Source organism: Lepisosteus platostomus, chromosome 9 (assembly GCF_059453375.1).
Source record: "Lepisosteus platostomus isolate fLepPlt1 chromosome 9, fLepPlt1.hap1, whole genome shotgun sequence".
In the NCBI taxonomy this organism is placed as follows: Eukaryota; Metazoa; Chordata; class Actinopteri; order Semionotiformes; family Lepisosteidae; genus Lepisosteus; species Lepisosteus platostomus.
Window position 1 is genome coordinate 22,058,172 of NC_142619.1, and position 22,928 is coordinate 22,081,099.

Sequence of the window (22,928 nt, forward strand, 5' to 3'; positions counted from 1 at the left end):
GGGTTATCTGCTGCAGTTAGATTACTGTCTGATGCGTGTGAAGGTGAAGGTGAAGCAAAAGACACATGGAGGCAAAATATTGCAAAATGCATACTAGATAACCCCTAAGGTTACATGGAATTCAGGGCTGAAAAATAATAAAAGTAACTTAAAGAATAAGAAAGAAAAATAGCAAGTTTTGTCTTAACATTAATGTGCTCAACATCACCCCTCCCCACCACTAGCCACGTTTTTGACACTTTTGTATGTGTGCCTGACATTCATCTGCCGCTCCTGCTAAATGCCCATTGTAATTAGTGCTGCAATCTATACAATCAGAGGGCACACCGCACCTGACTGAGGCCTCAAATCCCGTGCCTTGTTGGAGCTCCTCAGGAATTTGAGGTCATGTTTAAAGACCTTTATTGCATGAGGTTCAGGGTAAGCGTGGTGGCATGGAGACACGTCAGCAATCTATATAAAACAAGTTTTTTTTCCAAGCGTCTTAAGACCTTTTCCTTGAAGCACTGAAAAGTGCCTGCAGTATTTTTTTACCTAAAGGGTTGAAAACTGGACAGGAAGAAACTACCTGATGTGATAGAAGTTTTTTGCTTAACTTTTCCATTGCTATCTATCCTGAATGAAGATCCAGAAAGTTTCATATTTCAATGAAAGGATTTCAGGATATTGAGCATGATAGGCTTGGGGTAGGTTCCCAATTCTGTTCCCAATCAGCACTGCATCTTATGGAGACCAGGACGGATGTATTGCCTTATCTGCTAACATTTGTTGAACTTGTAACTATTATTGCCTTCTGATACTGTGAAATATGACAGGCCGCTATACAGTATCTGTGATTTTATATATTATCACAGTAGTTTTTCTTAAGCAATATCCACACAACACTGACCCCTGGTAAGCCCACTAAACACAAAAAAGTGCTCAGGATACACATCAACAGAAATGCTGTTGATTAAGTACTGTATGCACTTTGATTGTTTTGTACTTCTGCTGATGTGAAGAGGAAATATACCCGAAAAAGGACACTTTCTAAACTTAAACAGTGTGGACAATACAAAGGTAATTCCATTGCTTTTTAAAACCATTATATGTGTTTAATGTTTGTTTGGAATTGTGAAACACTAAGTCTGTTTTCACCAATCCCAAAAGCTATGTAACAGTTGTAATTTCAGCAGCTTCGTCATGATTCTTTTTTTCTACTGTATTGTTCATGAAGAGCAGTATTTGTCATACCTGCTGATATAAGCTTGCTTGAAGTCCGGTCTCATGCTAATTGCCTGTCGGTACAGTTGGTCTGCCTCTTCCAAGCGTGACTCATTATTCCGTATTAAATTTGCAAGGTTTATATAAACATTAAGATGGTTAGGAGCAACACGTGTTGCATATTTTTTCCCTGGAATGATCTACAAATGCAAAAAAAAATAGAAACCTGCATGTAATACGTTATTAGTTATTCACACATGTATAATGCATAACCTTAGTATAAAGTATAAACTTCAAAATATAGTGATGTTACACATGATTAAAGGAAACAGTAAATATTTAAATAACTTCAGCCAGCTTAATACAGTAAATTATTTTTCACTTTATTACTTTCAATTTAATAATTTTGTATTTCTAGTTGAAAGTATATTCACAAAAAAGACTGTTCCTTACAAATAATCCATTACTACATTACCTTTCCACCTAAGCAGGATGAATAACAAGCACGTGCCAAATACTGTATATACTGTAAAGTATACTTTTTTCTGAAAGTATTCACCAGACTTGTATTTTTCACAATTTTTATGAAGTCACAAAAAAATAGTTATATGGGATGTTTGTTTCTGATCTATACAAATTACAAAGTGGAATGAAAGTTCTAGAATTTTGTTTAATGCAATTTCTCCTTTGCTATGACACTCTAAATGTAGCCAAGGTTCATTTAATTTCCTTGCAAGATCACTCTAAAGCTTGGAGTCCCCCTGTGGTCAGTTCAACTGCTTCTTCCTAAGATGTGAAAGGACTTGCAGACTGAGGACTTGAAAACTAACGCTACCCATCCAAGCTAACAGAACGTGAGCAAATCCACATTGCTAAATGAGTGAAAATTCATATATATGGTTATAACCAACATCATTCTGGTGAGCATGTTTGTCGTAAAAGATGTAGGTGGATTATTTAAACTATGCTAAAAGATCAGTTTTTTTTCTAATTCAACCTATTAACTAGAATTATAAGAATCTCAATGTATTAATAGGTTGTCCCCATTCATTGACTATTGGACATGAAAGATTCAAATAAAAAAATTAGCATTGCTTTTCCATAACTTTAAAAATTATACCTTGAAATTGCAGTAACACTAAAACAGTAAGAAGACTAAATGTTTATTACTTTGATATCTCTTCTTTTGAAAACAGTACTAAAATTAATGCACTTAGATTCTTTAAAAAACTTCCTTTGTTTCAAAATAAAAGCAGAAATTGTCGCATTAAAAACTTATTACCAATTTTCTGAAAAAGTTAAAAATAAGTCCATCATAATCACTTGACAGTAGTCACAGTCACAGTTAAAAGCTGTTTAGATTATCCATGGGATATTAACCTGCTAATGCTTAAGGCAAAATATGACTGATAAGCAACGCAAAGGGGGGAAAAAAAAGTCTTCAGAAGCTCTTCCAGCTGTTGAAGCTTGAGCCAAAAAAGGTGTTCCTCTATCAGGGTTTCAAGTCAGGTTTGTTAAATGAATCATTTTAAACAGCTTTAACCACTTTTAGTGGCATAAGTCTAGAAAGGATTTAGAAGTTATATTTTACAGAATATCTGCCTTTTTTAATGTTTCCTTGGGTCTCATAAATAAAATTAAATGAGGCCATTTTGTTTGTTAATGCAAATTATTTCATAATCATGGACTAAAAACAGATTGTATACACATAAAACCATGGTTTAATACTAACCAACACATAAATTACATATATCACACAAATCACAGGAATGTTCCGACCTTAGATTTATTAAAAATATACAAATATATAGTAAACAAGGCAGACTACAGACGTTAGAAGACAGAAGAATTAACCATCCCAAAATTTCACATAATGTTCTGATAACACTGATAGCACTGTTATTTAAAAGGCTTGACTGATGGTATTAAGGGAAATAACGAACATACTGTATGCTCACACTTTTAGTGGGAAAAACATTTCTAAATGCTTTTTAAGGTTATATTTATGGACAGTTCAGTTGACATCAATATTGATTAAAACCAGCCGACTTGTACAGCATTCCTTCTGTCTCTGCCAGATCTTTCTGTCTCTTCCATTGAGATAACATACTACATGTTCAAACCTGTACACAGATTCTTTAATGAGGCCAAGCCATTTCTTCCTTACACAGATGTGTAGAAATTATTGTTAATACTACAAAATATTTGCTTTAGAAAGCATTTTCAACAAGTTCCAATTTCACTCTAAGACAGGGTATTAATATAGGGTATTCAAAAAGCTCTCACTATAACCATCTTAAGTAATTTAAATCTTAAAGTCAGTATTGTAACAGCAAAGTCATAGCTAATCTGAGTTTTTCAACACTTTCTGAAATGTTTTTACTAAATCTTAATACAGTAAGTGCTGGGCGATATGACCTCAAATCAATATCACAATAATTTCACACATTTACCTTGATAATGATAAATTAATTTTTTAAACCCTTGAAATTATACGTGATATGTTGAAAGATCACGATTTAAATATGCAAAACTATTAAAGCTGCACACACCTCATCTTATCTCAATGTCTTACAAATAATTTAAGTACATAATTCATGGCAACACAAACAGAATAAGGTTTAATGAACATTTTAACACATGAACAATGAACATTTATGAAAAATATAAAACTTAGAATATTTATCAAATGCAAACTAAATCTGAGTGTCTCACATTTTATAAATTGGGCTCCTCAGTTTGAGAAAAATATTTTCTCGAAAGCACAACGTATCTCTTGTCAAGGGTCTGAACAAGTCTTTTGAAACCACTATGTTCCACTGCAGCTATGGGGACCATGTCCTTGGCTATGTAGTATGTAATGGCGTTAGTTATCTCGTTCCATCTGTGTGAATCTTTTCCATATTGAGTGGCATTAGTAAATGCTTGTGTTAGAGACAGCTGTTTGGGGGAATCACATTTGGCCATGAGTGTACTTGTCAGTCTCTCTTTTTATGACCATGTACTCTTCGTATTCCATGACATGGTTGTTTCAAGTGATGAAACAAGTTGCTAGTGTTACGTTTGGGCGTAGAAACGGTTTTCCGACAGAGTTTACATCTGACTTCTCTTGTTCAGTATCCTGTTTGCTGAAGCCAAAATATGACCAAACGATCGACAATGCATCTTTTTTAGATACCAGCTCATCTTCATTTGTAGTTGAGTCATCCCTGCCTGACTGGGGTTTAGCATGAGTGCTCATGTCTCATGCCCGGCACGCTTCTTTGTGTTTTTAGTGAAGAACAAAGGTTGGACGAGACAGAAGCATGTGACTGGATATGACGACTGAGTTTTGTAGTTTTTTAAGGGGACCACTCATGAAAGCACACATTTGGGGAAGCTTTTACCAAACATACCAACATAATCAAAATTAGGTCAGTGAGAGATTCTTAACGTCGGTATCGGTAAATTTTCAGTATATCGCCCAGGCCTAATCTCAAGTATTTGATGACTATGACTGAACAATGCTGAAGCATGTAGAAATATGCACTATGTGTTATAATTAAATGAAACTCACCATTTTAAAGAGAGTGCAAAGTTGTTTTTTTTATTTTCAGAAAGCAACTGAAAGAACCAATATAACTGATCATTTCAATTACAAACTTGCTTTGGGCACATTTTCTAAAACCGAGATTCTGTTTCCCAGTGTTTACTTAACGGATTTTTGCTTTAACACCATTGACCTTTTGTTTCAGAAAATGCAAGTTCAAGTAACATTTTTCAATTTTATTATTACAAATCTTAAGCACTAACATGCATTCCATCCAGACTGCAACCTGATTAGTATAAAAATGCTCCTATTGCTTCTTGTGTATGAAATGAACTGCTGCTACAAAGGAAATTTAATGTGCTAAGAGATAAAGATAAACTAAAGAAAAATAAGTGTAAGTGCTTCATACAGTACGTTATTTATGATAGAGATGTAATATTTAATTCTGGCTATATTGTAAAGTATAATTTTGTGTCTTTTTAAGAATTATTCCATAATTAGGACAAAACTGAAAGTGCCAGGAAAGCAATAATTAGCAGTAAAATAACAGATAAAACATTTTCACTTATTGAACTTTAAACTTACAGACCTGATTCCAAGAATGAACACCATCTGTAAAATGGAATAAGTGCATCAAGATCTGACCTCCTTTTGAGAAAGACTGGTGAATTTGCTCAGAATTGGGACTGCAGTGGTGTTATATTCCATATATCAAGTTATTCTGGATTGCAAATTTGGATTACACCATTGATCAAGACAAACACAGATAAAGGTGTTGGATTTAGTTGTTGGGCCACTCAGGCATCCCATTTTCATTTGTCTTGGAAAATGTAGTCTAATTTGCCAAAAGAAGGGAAGTTGATTTTTTTCCATTTCATTTTCTAACTTATGTACAACTGTTTCACTGAAAACATGGTACCTTCAAAAGCCAGATTTTTGCATTAAAACAAATTAAAATTAATTATATTAATTTAACTTCATTACCTACAAAAAGCAGGTAATGCAGGTACCTTCATTACCTACAAAAAGCAGGTAATTTCTTTGTCAAGAAATTAAATAAATATTTCAATGCTGTATCTTTAAACTTCAAAATATTATTGTTAACACAAAATGTATTGTATGTTCTGCATTTCCTAGAATACCTGTTCTGTACATCTTTAGAACATACCTGTGGCATCAAAGATTTTGCAATCAAGTAGGCATCTTCAGCTTCTTTGGTTTTATTTAAGTTTTTGTATGTCCTTCCTACATTCATGTGGGCACCAATGTCATCTGAAAATCAAAATATAGTATGCAAATTCATTAGATCTGTTTTCATTAATTGGGATTTGAACATAACTTGGAAAACAGAAACTGACAAAATGTTGACACTGAAGAAAACAAAGAAGAAAAACAAAGGAATAAACAACTGATATATCCATAATATCTGTAATGCTTAGGTTAAGTATGGGCAGCTCTGGCATAAAATCATCTTGTTAAAAAACGTACGTGTGTTGTATTTCTGAATTTTGATTTAATCTCTTTTGATTTAATGATTTTGTCTTTGCAGAGGCTCTTGAGAAAAAGAAAAACCGCTGGAAAGATCATGTGGTGTTATTGCATTGTGCAAGTGGCTTGTGGGGGGACTTTGTCAAACTAACTATTATTAAAAAAGACAAACAGCAAAGCAACAAAATTTAGCACTATATGATGTAAATGGGCAATTTAATATGTATTGTCTAAAACTGAGATTCATGACACAGGGACATAGAACTTAAGCCATTTAATCTTAAATAGCCTGTCCACAGAATGCTCATAATTTTAATAATGACCATCATATTTTGGTTAATCATTTTCTCATATCAAAGGATTAATTATTCAATATAACATTTGAACCTGTGATGCAGACTTTCTTTGCATCTGGGCCATGTTTCAAATCAACCATTTTACTCCATTTCCTGATTTCTTAAATAAGCAACTTATACAAAGTCACTTCAAATATATACACTGGGTTATTTTAAGTTTGAATAAAACTAAAAGCAAATACATAGCAGGTGGTGAACGGTGATTGAGGTCTGTTAACTTCTTCAGCACTCTCAGACATGAGAAGATCACTTATTTCAAACAATATAATTTCATTGAGGTTAAAATTTAGAACTCCTCACACTTTCAGCCATAGATTAAACTAAGACTACCATTACAGTGCAATAAAATAATAATAAAGCATGATTGAAAGCATGATATCTGGAGGGAAGATAAACAGTTCACATCAATATTTGTGAGCTAATAGTATGATAACACTGCAAAACCCTGGGAAAGTAATTTTAATTTCTAGAATGTTAAGTGAGCCTTGAGGCGATGAACTACAAAAGGACTACTGTTGCTTGTTGCTTCTTTGATAGGAGCTGGAAAAAAGTTTTTTTACAGTATGGGACACCAAGTTACCTAGCCCTGACACCAGTTAAAAAAATTAGAATAAATGCATTTTGTACTTGCATAAATATGAAGTCAACTTACAATGAACAACTTTAACATTTTATCACAGTTTGTAAAAAAAAGTAATATAGGAGACCTCTGAAGGAATTTTGTATAAACTTTCTTGAAATGAAATATATACTTTATACCTGAATGCAAAACCAGAGTTAACTTTAATTGAAAAAAATATGAAACAGAATTAAATGATATTTTATCCTTGGGGAGAGAGATCCAGAGCTTGGGGGCATAACAGGAGAAGGCCCCGTCACCCATACAATGTAGAAGGGCATGGGGGACAGCTAGGAGACCAGAATTAATAGAGCGAAGGTTGCGAGGTGGGGAGTAGGGCGATAATAGTTCAGACAGGTACTGAGGTGCCAAGCCATGCAGAGCCTTATAGGTGAGCATGAGGATTTTAAAGTCTACATGGAATTTGACCAGAAGCCAGTGCAAGGACTCCAGGATAGGAGTAATGTGATCATTAGATCACATTGGCAGTATTATCAAGAGGCTTCACACTCGGCAACTATTTTTTTAAACTGAGTTAAATTTAAATTGAATGCAGTTTTTGTGGTTACACCCTTGTTATGCAGGACTCTGAGTAATGTAGCATGATGTTCTTCATTAAAAACCAAAGAAATGAAAGCCAGGAGGTAGCTTCTTGCCTTGCAATCAAAACTGCATATACTGCTCTTTCCTGCAAGGATTACTAGGATCTCCAATGCACAGTCCTGCTCAGAAAAGGATTTTATTATGGTTTGCCTCAGGAACTCTTTGAAAACTCTGATGTTAAAGCTGTCTGCACTACCAAAATTTTACTCATGATGCCCAGTGCCAGAATTGCAACAGTGTCAGAGAGTTGTAGAAGGAAATATACTGTACTTTCTTTAATCGCATCTGGATAGAACCTGCCCATCTAACTTGCATACTGTTGAGTATTAATGACCTGCTAAAGAGCACAGATGGAGATCCACTTATTGTTTAATAAAAATGACCAAAATGATTATCCTTCCTGGCCACCAAGAGTCCCATTGAAGTCATACAGAAAGCGCACACAAGATCTGTGCTGGTTCTGACGCATGCAAGAACAGGACTCAAACAATCTTTTAACTCTTCTGTTATACTGAGAGCTCATCCTTCATGTAGCCAGAAGGCACAATGGAGTTTTACAGCTGTTGTTCTTATACTGCCCTCTTTGCAGAGTGCAGAAAAGGCTTTACTGTAGTGTGAAACCCCTTTACTACTTTGGTGCTTAAAGGTTCCTCTACCGTGCCAAGCTGAAGATCACAACAGTAGCCAACCCAGTCTTTTTGATACAGCACATGAAAGTGTCATGGAGCTTAAGAAATGTGATAGAGTACCTACAGGTAGCAATCAAAAGAATGGAATAACCAATATAAAGTCAATTAACAGAGATTGGACCACCTAATGAGATGAGTATGGCCTGAATGCGACATGGCATTATTGTCTACCAGTGTCTGGATTTCTGCAGGAGGACTGTGGCACCACTCTTTGAGAAAGTTAATGAAATCATGTCTAGTTAATGGATGTAGAAAACACAGTCTCGGGCACTATTGCAGAATATTTCATAAAGGCTTGATTAGCTTCAGATGTGGTGACTAAGGAGCACATGACATATGCGGAAGTGTCACACATCAGTGTCATGTTCATAACATCTTTAGATGACCAAATGTGCTTTTTGGATAGGGTTGCTGTTATCTTGGAGGATACCCCTTTCGTCAGATGACACATGAGGTGAAGATGATCACTTAGTACCATTAAAATGCAATTAGCACTGAACTATTCTTTTGGTTTGGGTGCTTAGAAAATTTCCCTACAATGGTATGTAAACTTTAGAGCTCTTCACTGCTAGAACTAAGGGCTTTCAAGTTCTTTAGGTTGGTGCCACATATACACTTGTCTGTTTATCTAAAACAGGAGTTGGCAACTTTTAAGAAGGGGCGTGCCAAGAGTTAGGTCATACAGATAGGTTAGGTTTACAGATTTTTAATGTCAATGATAGCCCTACTTACATTCTGAATTATAAAAAGTGTGTTGAAATATAATATCTAAACTTAATACATATATAAGTCTTGCCATTCAGTGTGATCCTTGCCTTGGCTTTTGTTTGCTGACACTTTAAGCAGCACGTAAGACTCTGAATGTTCAGTTTTTAACTGGTTAAAGGAGGGACAAAGAACTGACTTAACTGACTGTGAAAATGTATTGTTGCAAGAAAAGGCCTCAGTGAGTTTGAAAGGGCATACTCCAGGGCATACTCCAGGATCCATGCATTAATTCAAAGTGTATTTTCACGGTGGTATGGTCATAGAAAATCCTGAAAAAAAATCATTAAACATCAGTGGTTTGAAATCTATTTTCTTCACAAAGAAATAGTCATTTAAATAATCAAGTGAAAGTTGTAAAAACATTCACAAATCAACCTTAACATAATGTAAGAGGTGTGACATCTTTAGGTGGTTTCCTTAAGATACTATTGAAGTTCCACAAATTGAAAACCGAAGCCAAATTTACATTTACACTGAAACAGCAAAAAATCCATACCGCTGGTATCAGAGCTGTGTGGTTTAATTAGAAAAGAAAATATTGGGACGAAATTCAACCCACTTTGCATCAGGCATTTCTAAGTAGTTCTGAAATTTTCTAACAAAAAGATTTTGATTGCATCAAGACAATCCATAAAGCATACTAAAACCTTAACACTTTTACAATGTTTGACTTTGTTTACTTAATATATTCATGGCTTATATATTTTATTGTATGTTCCACTTTCTTTGCACTTCCATTAAAATCCCTTCGTGTGCCAATAATGACACACATGCTGCAGGTTGCCAACTACTGGTATAAAACATGATTAAGGATGATTTATCTTACTAGATCACATTTCTTCACAACTTGGCAGTTCATTGCCTGTGCTCAGGTCTGATGTACGGTTTGTGCACTGACACCTCACTACAGTTTTGCACTGTCGGCAAATTGTTTTGATTTAACTGGCTGCTAATGCCCAGTGTTGAAATTTGCAGTCAACTGATATGCAGTTGCTCACTTTTTCTGCCTTGCACTTTGAATTAATGCATGGATCCTGGAGTATGCCCTTTCAAACTCACTGAGGCCTTTTCTTGCAACAATAGCCATAATTACAGGCAACCACGTCTGTCCAAAAACTGTATACATGACTCTAAGCAAGAAGGGCTTTTGTTGACCTAATTATGCCATATCTGCAACCATATAATAACAACAACAACAACACTTGTTTACACTTATGTAACGCTTTTCTGGACACTCCACTCAAAGGGCCAATATGGATCCCCCACCTGGATAATGCGATGGCAGCCATAGTGCACCAGAATGCTCACCACACATCAACTAACAGTGGGGAGGAGAATGAAGCCAGTTCAGAGATGGGGATTATTAGGAGGCCATGAGTGGTAAAGGCCAATTGGAAATTTGGCCAGGATGCCAAGGTAACACCCCTATTCTTTTCGAGAAACACCCTGTGATTTTTAATGACCACATAGAGTCAGGACCTCGGATTTGCATTTCATCCAAAGGACGGAACCTTTTTACAGTTTAGTGCCTCATTAGGACCCACACAGACCACAGGTTGAGCGCCGCCTGCTGGCCCTCTTCCAGCAGCAACCTTAGTTTTTCCCAGGAGGTCTCCTATACAGGTACTGACCAGGCTCACACCTGCTTAGCTTCAATGGGTTGCCAATTGTGCGTTGCAGGGTGATATGGCAATGTTGGCATATCTATGTTGAAGCCTTTTCTTTCAATTTACTTAGTGCCCCTTATAATTCCAGTGCTTCTCTTCCTGTTACAGTGCCCACTGATACTGTATATTCTACTTTATATTATCACACTGTCGCAGCAGCTCCAGCAGAATGAAATGTATTATGGGTGTGTGGTTTACATCTTGATTTATTTGTTTGCATTTCATAAGAAGGATCACAACAGACTTTCACACTGCTGTTTTACTCAATTGCTCATGCTGAAATGTTAAAGTGCATTCTTACTTTGTGTTTTATGAAAAGTGCAGCTTACTGATATATTACTGCACAGTGATATAAAGATTTTTTTCATCTTCTTAGGTTATCAGTTTCACATTAAGTGCATAATATGCTTATTTTATACAACATGTTAATGTTTTGTGTTAGAAATACCAACTTAGCTGGGGGTAGGCTGTTCTTCACTAAACTGTTTAAAATATCTTTAAATAAAAAATATTTTATCAAGGAAAATACACATGCCTTGAATTCACCTTCCACAACAGCTTGATGTTCAGATTCCATTCAATATGAGACTTTACATTACCTCCACAGATAACCAGTCTTTAAATCTGATTATGACTCAGTTGTTTACTTATTTGATTTTATTTCAGAAATGTTGACATTTGAACATTTTACTTTAAAGAGGTCTTCTTTACAGAGGGCATAAAAGTTTAGAAAAAAACATTTAAAGCAATCGGGGACTATTACACTATCCTTGCTTCTACATAGAACAAAAATGATGAATAGATTGCTTCTGAATAGAATATTTGACTAGAAACTAGAAATGCAGTAGGAAACCAGAGTAAAGTGTACTGAGCATGAAAAGCATTTTATTAACCTACCTATTCATGTGGTTTAAAAAAATACATAAGGCTTTTGGTTATTGACTAAAACATATTTGATATAATTTCTACTATTTGATGCAGTACACCTGCTACAAAAAAAAATGTTGCTAACTTTAGAAATCTAATCCAGTTATGAGTGCAGTTTCCTTTAATGTTCTAGGTTATTCCATACACCTAGAAAGCCACCTCTATAACAACTTCTCTTTTATTAGATATTTCTGTTCAGTAACAATTTCATGTTTTACTTATCTGAGTACTAAGGTCACCTCTACCTTGTTGCACTTGTTACAATTTATTCATGCAGAATAATTTCCTTTATTCATATAAGGGCGCCAAGCCATTGATCTTCCCAAATGAACAAGAGGTTCTCACATTCCTGTGTAAGTGTCAGTATAAAAGGAAGGTTTCTCCCTCCCGGGTTTTTCTGTTTTGTATGTCTCAGCCTCTGCTCACCCCTTATTACCTATAGGGTGCCATGTAATACTGATTTATTCTCCCCTCCACCAGTTGAACAAACTGTCATCACAAGGGGTTTAGTCTATTTTCTAGGACACTCTTCTCTCAAACAAAATCAGTCCCACTTGTTACCTTTAGAAGCAATACAGAATTAAACAAAACGGACAGTAGCTCTGAATGTGATGCTAACTTGAGACTATTTCTCTTTCTCTAAAAACACCGCACACCAGTAAAGCCATTTTAACCCTGCACACAAAATGTATGCAACACCATATTAGTGGTTCTAGTTGAAGACTGCTGCCAGTATTCTGTGTCAGATGCACACAGGGTGTAAATGTTTTGGGAATGTCCTGTAATAAAAGCATTTCTTTGATGCATGTGACTAACACACTTCTGGATGTGACTGGTGTGACTGTGCCCCTGAGCACTTCTCAGTGACGACTCCCACGTTTCAATCAATCTTCAGGTTTGATATATTTTGTTTGCATGTCTAATTACGACCAAAAAAAACTATTATATAACGCTGGGTGGAGACTGAGATACATTTGTTTGCATTAACTTTTGGATTGTTTTATAAAATGAGCAAAAGCCTTTATCTTTAGAACTTAACCCCTTTTCCATTTTTATTACTATAGATACACAAAATGTGCTGGTATTAGCGGATGTGCACAACAAAACAAACATACATGTCCAAAATTTTAATTAATTCAATTTTTATGACAGAATTAAGAAACAGAGTGTGTCTAATACTGTTATCCAGACAACTTTTATTTAAATATATAAATATATTGGAGGTAGGACACCACTTGTTTCCTTTGAATGGGTTTTAGACCAAGTGCCCTGGTTTAAATTCCTCATTGACACTCTGATACTAGCTTTCTTTACATTTACTCTTAAGTTGACTAGTAAAGCAGTTGTGTAGCGGGACTTCATCCTAGAGAATGAAGAGCACTATACAAATGGAAGCATTTAATTTTTCAAAAATTTCACAGCTAAATTCTAAGAAATTATTTGTCCTATAGGATTATATTTTGTCTTTATCAGTCTAAGTATTGTGATTGTTTCATCTGATCCATACTCTTCAAGCGCTAAATAAAATGTAAAAAAAGTCAAAGTCACATCAAACCAGTCTGCCATGCAAATAAATCACGCAATGTGTATTAGTGTGTATTTTTAAAATAATTTTGTTTTAAAGACTGGTCACCATAAATTAGGTCTCCTTTTGATTATGTGGTTTTATATCAACAGTGTTCATATACCAATTTTTACTTTTTAGAGATCACATTGTGCACACTGACATCAAATGGACACATTTTGTTACTTGGTACAATTATTTGTTGGAAAAAAGTCATGGGAACTCACAGGTTCTGACATGAGATATCTCTCTATCCCACCTATCTCAAGGTGTTTGTCCTTTGTGAGAGAAGTTGAGCATAAAAGAGGCTTGGATGGAATTGATATCAGAATGTGTCAGCAAGTGTTGTACAGGACACAATCACAAGCAAGTACTATTTCACCATCATTATCCTTCATATCCCATTTCATATATCCCACTGTCTGAACCGCCTTGAGACCACAGTAGTTATTCCAGAGCAGCCTAGCTTGATTGAACAATCTGCTGTGTAGACCTAATCTTAATCAAGGGTCCGATGGGTATACACAGAGGTCTCTGAGAAAGATCTTGTGAAGTTCTCAGTCACACAAAATACCGACTAAAACCCTGCTTTAAAGAACATGAATGACTAAACATAGATTCATCTTTTTTAAGTTTCTTTTCTTTGTCAATGCTTGTATTGTTGTTCGCACTACTTACCACCTGAGACCTAGCTAAATAGCATTTTGTTATATAATATACCTGTGTATGAATATAATGACAAACTTGAACTTAGTCTACGAAAACAACATTTATGCAAGTTTGTGCTTTATTGATGCAAATACAGTTTTTCTCAAAGTAAAGACAATACCTACAACTTCACCACTTCTCCAGACTCATTTTTCATTTAGATCCAAATGTTTTCTTAGCATTTTCATCTTTTAAAAAGTTAAACAAAAGGAACTACCCAGGGAACAAATGCTACTTGCAAGTTTTTTTCAAATAGTTTCTACCACAATCATTACTTCCTTTTTGATTAGTCTTTCCTCTTTTTTATGACATTCATTTTTCTCTTACCTGTTAAACCAGACGTTTGCAAAGCACATACGCCCTCCACCCAAATAAAACATTACAAAATACACAGCTTCCCTCTGCTGGCCAAAACAATACTTACATCTCAACAAACCTATTCAAACCTCAATTCCAGAACTGAAAAACACTTAAAAAGTACTTCAGTTAACTTTAAGATATTCGCAAAACAAGGTTACAGTCTCCTTGTAAGTTATTTATAAAACTTTTTATTTCCTTTATGTAAAGTGTTAATGTAAAACAAAACTTTTGTGTTAGAGGACTAAACACTCATTTTTTTCACAACAATCATGCATCATAAGTGTTTTGCTGGAAAACACTCAAGGATTCCAACACTTAAACTTATTATAATGCGATAATGCTTTATTTGGATAAATTAATAATAACAATTTAGTCAATGCATCAGCACAGATTATGTGCAGACTGTAGTAATGAAAAACTGAAATTAGCTTTACTACTAAACCCAAATACAATTTCTGTCATATGTGATCACAAATTTAGATGCCTGTCATTTGTTTTTTTTACTGCTCAGTAAAAATTAGGATAAATCTTACCTGGCTGAACTCTTGTGGCTTGCAAAAAATACTTCAAAGCTCTTTCATAATTGTTCTGGTTCTCTAAAGCATGACCAACATTATTCCAGAGTTTGGCGTTATTTTTATTGACCTAAAAGAAGAAATTAAGAAATATAAGAACACGTTGAACTTCGAAAATCTTCCAAGTAAATGCGATATTGATCTTATCAAAATGTGCATATCTCCTGTCAACAAACCAAAGACCTAAAAGAAAGATTATGTATGCATTCATATCTGAACCAAAATCTCTTATGAAAGAAAGTAAAACTGTTATTTGAGATCTGACAATCAGATAACATTAACCTAAGTGATACACAGGTAACAGTTTTACATTAACCAAAGCTTATTGGGAACTATATCATTATTTAGGTTATTGATTGAATAATATCAATTCTTGGTGCAACAAGGAAATTAAATCTGTGTTCTAACAGATAACATGAATTTGAAGAGGTAGATCATGCCTAACCTGTTAGATATCTTTAAGGAAGTGCAGTAAATGACTTCAGGGCACAAGACATAATAGGCCTATATTTGGACTTAAAGAAAATGTCCGTGCTAATGTTTGCACCCAAATACAAAAACGTGGTTAAGAATGTACTCATAGTAGAAGTTACCTCAGACTGGAGTGAGAGGATCATGAGTGTGGGAACATTTCTATGCTTACTTTTTATAATTTACATCAATTATCTAAACTCTGGTATAAGAAGTAAACAGTTGGTATAAAAATAATATGCAAAGGAACAAGTAATAGATTTATTCCATGCTGAAAAGAGAAAAGAGAAAACACAACATTTTTGCTATGAATCCTTCTTCAGGTGTCACACCAGAAGAAGTCTCCACAGCCGAAACATTGCGTTTTCTCTCTTTTGCAGACTATACATGCTGACGCAGCTACCCACAGTGACGCAGTGAACATTACACTGACTGTAGTCAACTTGTGTGGCAGTAGACATATGACATAGGTAGAAACCTCCTTTTACACAAAAGTGCTTTCAGTATAGATTGAAGACGACCTTCTCGTTTAGAAATACACTTACAAAGGCCTCAAACCAATAATTTTCCGTTGCCATAAGCTAATACGAAGAATTTGTTTCCTAACAGGACAACACAAGACCACAAAGTGCTAGAATTACATTGGTACAACTTGCAGAAAACAATGTTAAGGCTATTCCACAGTCATGTTTCTCTCCTGACTTGAGTCCAATAGAATGCCTGTGGGACGTTGAAATCAATAATGCCATCAAGTGGAGAATTTAGCCAGCTGGCTGTAGATGGACAGGAAAAGTGGTAGAACATCACAAAGCAGTCTATCCAGAGGTTGGTCAGGACTACGTGTCAGGACTGCCAAGACTGTATTAATGATCAGGAAGGTCATAGTCAACACTAATTGATTTTTACTGTGTATATCACATTTCATATTGAAAATGTATGATTTGTTGATCTTTTTCATTCATGCTTTTTGCACTTTTTTTTGTATATTTAATGTTTGTTTAAATCCATTATACCTAAGAGATGGTTTACTTACATACATCAGAATAATTATATATACATTAGCTATGACATATTGCATCCAAAGTACCAGTACATCTGAGAACTTCTCAATTCCAAACACAAAATATACCTCTCTGCTTTGAAAAAAGGGACTTACATTACCAAGACCTTCCCCTCAATATCATGTAAATGAACACATTTCTCTCTAAAAAGTATTTAATGACCACCACATCTTATTTTCAGTGTATGAAACATTGACTATAAATCAAATTTGTCCTGATGGTTCTAAAACAAACGTTACTATTGCCATAGTAAATAATTATGGCAATTATTCAGAACATGAAAAAGTAATGCTGCATTTGAAAATGCTGAAAATTCTTTGTAAACTGACAGAAATTATAAAAATCACTGAGCTATACCAGTCCTGTTTTGAATGATTAACATCCTGAACAAAAATGTAACTGGGTATAAGAGTTCAGGATATGTGTATACTAAATGAACAGTACATTTCAACTCACTGTAAAAACAAATTAGGCAGAGGACATTTGTGGATAAGAGTGACGGCAGCTGAACACAGAGGTTCTGCTCAGGTCACCTCCACTCCCTTGAAAAAAAGTATTTTTATCCAACAATTCTTGTTTTCTTTATTTGAAGGTACCAAACTGGCATGTTCTTCAAGCTGTCAGTAATCATTGTGTTAAAAGTTTTTATTTATAAGTATTTATTTCATAACACTTTAACACTTAAGTACTAAGTGTTCTAAGTACTACCTACGTAAGACACTTGGAAACAGCTTAGAAACTACACACAATATTGTTTGGCCTCCAGCTAAGAAACACGCAGGCTTCTCTTGATTACGTACATCATGCTGTACACTGCAATTATTGTGTACATATGAATGTAAACAGTTTTCCAAACATGAAACAGTATCAATGTTTCAGTTTTACTGGTTTTGTACAATTTTGTACAACAGTGACAGGAGCAAATTTGACCATGAATAACACCTACATTTGCTTTTGAACGGAAACGTAATATGAAATGTGCTTCCATCATTATAGGTGGCTTTCACCACATTTAGAAGACATGCTAATGGACAGGTACATTTTCCAGATGCTCTGAATGAGTCCCTGTGGAATATAATTTTAAAATGTCATAACATTCTGGATTATACAGAAAATAAAAGTTTCCACAAAGACGACACATAAAACAGTAACAAAATATAGTATTAATACTGTAATATAAATGTAAACTGCATATATAATTATATATTAATTTCATGAGGGTTGTTCAAGTACTCTATTCTGTCTGACAGTGATCTCAGGAGTTCTACAAGTGGTCATTAAAAAGTAAGGTATAACTGCTTAAAAATACATAAAACCAAACTGCAAATCACGAATGTTGCAAATCTGCTTTACTTCTAGTATTCGAGCTTTATGAATACAAAACCCATATTTTACTTAGCAAGTTAAAGCAAACACTGCAAGTTAAAGTATTGTATACCTTTAAAGCAGAAGTGAACAGCGTGTACTCTGACTCCCAATCCCAGTTTCTATGAACTGTTTTGACTGCATGGGATGCCAGCAGAATGGCCACACCAAGCCAGGCAATGTTTTTCAGATTACTATAATCAAGAAAAAGGGAAAATGCAAAAAATACATTTTAAAAAAATATTAATGTATCCCTAAATGTAAATAGACATCACCAAAACTGATTATGTACTGTATAATACTAATGATCTAAACCCTATATTACACTAAGTTCTATTCATGTTACAAAATGTAATTGTCTTAACAAAATGCAAACAAATATTTTAAAATTCTCTTTTCCATTTGTATTGTATTTCAAACTGAAATAACAAGCTGACTTTTCTAATGTACATTCTTACAGATTTGAGAAGAAATTAAATGTTTTGTCTTCTGAGACTCTTATATGAAATCAGTCTTTTTGCATTGTAACCTGGGCAGAAGCAGACACTGGACTTTGAAGAAAAAGAATAGCCTACATTAACGAAGCACAGTGTACAGAAACCAAAACAAAGTTCACCTTGCAGACATCACTTTAAAACTTGTAATCTTCAAGTTACAGGATCTACTATGGACTATGCCATTTGCTATAAGGCAACCTAAGTACCTGATTTTTACTTTTTACTATGGCAAATACCATTAAGCACTAATTTTAAAGTCTCGTCAAAAATTGTATAAAAACTATTTTTTGATAATGTGATGGAACAGTTAAGGTTCACCAAATCAGTGGTGTTGGGAAGGAAAAAATAAATCTGGGCATAATAAATTAACCTATTACATGCACTCAAATGACAAAGAAACTTTTACTTACCCATTCTGGGCAATTTTCCTCCATCCATGTGCTACTAAAATACAGAAACCCATGCTGGGAACATAGAGGACTCTCTCAGCCACAACAAAACCCACAGGAAAAAACAAATTTGAAGCTGGAATAAATGGCAGAACTATCAAAGATAGCGCCTAGACGACAACAACAACAAAAAAAACGGATTAGTTTGTGTCTTTTGTGCCCTGTAATCACAGTATACAGAATATATTTACTTATGATCATAAATAAAAAATCCACTGATGCCTGATGTAAGTGAGCATCAAACTTTTGGAATTGATGTTCAGAGAAGGTAGTCTTTGACATTTGTTTCCAGTGTATGCTTGTAGAGGGTACGGGATTCTTAGAAAGAATAAGGCAGATTCTTGATTAAAGGCGCTTTCATAAACCGAATGGATGAATGCAGTCCCTAAAAATATCACAGTAACGTGTATCCTAAGAGGTAAGTGTGCATACTCACTAAGCTAAAAAAAAGTCAATACATTTGGATTGAACTTGTATAATGCAAAATCAAGCCAATACAAGTGAAGTGTAATAAAACCAAATTACAATACAACCAGAGTATTCATTAATTTCTGAGGATGACTATTCCAAATATTTTCTCATGGTACATCCTGGAATGTAATTTGTTAAAGAGCACAATGGTTTAAATCTGGAACTAATACAGATCCAATACTGCATATTAAAAATCCAAACACAAAGAAGTAAACATTTTATGGGCCACCAGAGTTTAAATAACATGGTGGACTACCAAATATAGCACATTTTTGTATTACATGATTTGTAATGTGCCTGTAATAATGTGCATGCTTTCTGGGTGAACTGTTAATTACACATGTATGCTGGTATTTCACAAATATGAGCCTTCCAGGACATCTAATACATGCCATTTCAATGAAAAACTTTGTGGGGGTGAAAACTCTGGACTTCACAGTGAAATCTATGCATCTCTACAACTCTACACTCTATGTTGGACACTCGCTGAAGAACAAATTGCTGAAGCAAAAGACGCATGAGATTTAAGTCGGATGCGGTATCTTTGACGTGTGCCAATAAGCCTGTCCCAGCAGGCTCAGGGGCCACAATGGTACAGGAGACACCACACTGCCAAAGTCAACAGAGAGCTGTTGATCTAGTACTACCAGTACTAGCCTCAGCAAGCCTGTTGAACCGCAACAGTCAGGTTTACCTGCACACCGCAGAATGCTTCAGGCAGTAAATGATTACATTTCTCATAAAATAAAGTTGCTAAAACATTAAAGAAGAAGATGAGGGCAAAACAAACCAAGAATAAATTTGAAATATGCGGAATTTAAAAGCATATTAAATATTAGTCATTACAAATGATGAAAACAACTATTCATTTCTGAATTAAAACAGACTTGCCTGGTTGCATCAAAAAGTCAAGCAGGAAGTGGAAGGTCTGTGCATGGTAAACTTTTGAACCTCCTGCTGCAGTTAGTCACATCAGGATTATGTCTGGTTAAAAAATGAGTTTATTTTCATATTTTGAGGATGTTCTACCCATTTAGCCCCACATACTATAGCAACCAGCAAATATGTTAATACAAACATTTACTGTATGTACCTAGTTAGCCCAATAGAATCAATGTAAATGTCAAAGAACCAGTGGTGTTTTTTATATCAGGTACGGGGATGAACGATCCATCCAATTTCTAGCTACTTCACCCAATTCAGTGTTTCAGAGTGAGCCACAGCCAAAGACAGCAGGGTACACCCTGGACGGGATGCCTGTTCATTGCTGGGTACATGAGGACATAGACCCTCGCACACCCATACCAGAGCCAATTTTCCCAGAAACCAATTAAACTACCAGTATGTTCTTGGACAGTGGAGAAAACCAGAGCACCCCGAGAACCACGCTGAGAACATACAAACCCAATACCAGACCCGGAACTTAACCTAGAGCCCTAGTATCGCAAGGCAGCAATACTAACAACTGTGCCACCATGCCTCCCAGATGAATTATCCATTTTGCCTAATAAGGTAACAGTTTGAGAAAAGACTCAAGGCAATCGGCAGAAGGGCCAAGCCAACAAGTATGAAATTATGAAGATCAGAATTCAGCTATTAATATACATACTCCTGCCACTTAATATCAATTACGAAAAAAGCTATTTGTCATTTGTTTGAATAGAAAAGACAGATGCATAATGGGTTTGTTTACATTTCTCATCGGAAATAACAGAAAAACTCATTAGCCACTCTGTCATATGGTTCGGCAATTACTTGATGGGAGCCTAGGCATAGCACATAAAATTAGTGTAAACTAAAATACTTCTTTGAAGCAACTTGATATTTTGTTTTCCTGTGGTTTTAATTTTGATGAACAAATCAAATTTCTATATGCAAGTTATAATTCATATTCATCCCCATTACTATGATGTGAATCATCCATCATTTTTCTAACTGCTTTATCCAACACAGGGTCATGGGAGAGCTGGAGCCTATCCCGACAAGAAATGGGGGCAAGACAGTATACACCCTGGACAAGACACAAACACACACACCAAGGCCAGTTTTCCCAGAAGCCAATTCATCTACCCGTACATCTTTGGACTGTGGAAGGAAACTGGAATGCTGCATTAACACAGGGAGAACAAACTTCATGTGAACCAGCCCCAGAACCCAGACTACAGCCCTTCTTTGCTGCTTCACTACAACAAAGGACCAAGACTGGCAGGAAACCGGACAATTGTCAGAAATATTAGAAAACTATGTTCACTGTAATTTAACTGTAAGGCTTCCAAAATACCCGACTCTTATGTCCACAACTAGTGCAACATACATATTCTTAATTCTTCTTCTTCTTCTTTTTCACAGCCTTAGTCCCAGACTGTCCTGGGGTCAGCTGCTTTGGTTGCTCTTCTCCACTTGTCTCTGGCGAGCACATCTTCCTCACTCACTTCACATACCTCCATATCTTTTCTCACACTATCTATCCATCTCTGTCTAGGCCTGCCTCTTCCTCTGTTACCTTCCACCTCAAATTCCATTACCCTCTTTGTTACTTCCTCAATGTCCCTCCTGATATGTCCATACCACCGTAACCTCGCCTCTCGCATCTTCTCAACCACATCCACCACCCTACATCGTCTACGGATTTCTTCATTTCTGATCTTATCCTTCATTGAAATCTGCAGAATCCATCTCAACATCCTCATTTCAGTTCTTCTCATCAAGTTCTCTTCCCTCTTCCCAACTGCCAAGCATTCAGCTCCATATAGTAGTACAGGTCTAATCACAGTCTTGTACATTTTGCACTTTAACTTTCTAGGAATTTTCCTGTCACAGATTATTCCAGTTATTTCTCTCCACTTGTTCCATCCAGCTTTCACTCTTTGTTTTACTGCCTCCAGTGTTTCTCCTCCCTTTACCAGTTTTGATCCAAGGTATTTAAAGCCATCAACTTCTTTCAGTTTTCCTCCATTTGTCTCCTCAACATTGGTCATAGTATCTCCTCTTCTCTCCATTACCATTATTTCAGATTTTTCTGCGTTCATTTTCAGTCCACCCTTTTCCAGACTCCTCTGCCATTTGAACACTTTCTCCTGTAGTTCTACTTCTGAATCTGCCATCAGTGCCACATCATCAGCAAAGATGAGTTCCCAATGCACTTCTGTTCTTACCTCCTTTGTCAGTGTGTCAATGATGTTTATGAAAAGGAAAGGACTTAGTGCTGATCCTTGGTGTACTCCAACTGTGATTTCAAACTCTTTTGTCTCTCCCCGTTGTGTTATCATCTTCTTAGTTGCATCTCTACAGGTTGCTTGAACTAACTTCACCATGCTTTCTGGTACTTTCTTCCTCAAGCACCAATACACCACCTCTCTGGGCACACGGTCATATGCCTTCTCCAAGTCCAGAAGGGCCACATACAACTTTTTCCCTTTCTCTAGTGTCTTCTCCTGTAACTCTCTCATAACAAAAATGGCATCTGTTGTGCTTTTTCCGCTGAGAATACAAATTGTGAGTTGTGGATCCTGACTATCTTCCTGAGTCTTTCCAGGATTTTCAATCCATGTTCCAGAA

General features: G+C 35.6%; 1 protein-coding gene across 4 annotated transcripts in view; it reads right to left on the minus strand.

The window, feature by feature from the left end:
- Positions 1 to 22,928, minus strand: part of tmtc3 (transmembrane O-mannosyltransferase targeting cadherins 3) — a 58,673-nt gene that overhangs the window by 9,865 nt on the left and 25,880 nt on the right. For all 4 annotated transcript variants that reach the window (XM_088647193.1, XM_088647194.1, XM_088647196.1 and 1 more), the window contains 5 exons: positions 18,861 to 19,009; positions 18,027 to 18,147; positions 15,015 to 15,126; positions 5,901 to 6,004; positions 1,234 to 1,403 (listed from right to left, as the gene is read on the minus strand). In XM_088647193.1, the coding sequence (XP_088503319.1) occupies positions 1,234 to 1,403; positions 5,901 to 6,004; positions 15,015 to 15,126; positions 18,027 to 18,147; positions 18,861 to 19,009 (656 nt within the window). The remainder of the gene's footprint in view (positions 1 to 1,233; positions 1,404 to 5,900; positions 6,005 to 15,014; positions 15,127 to 18,026; positions 18,148 to 18,860; positions 19,010 to 22,928) is intronic.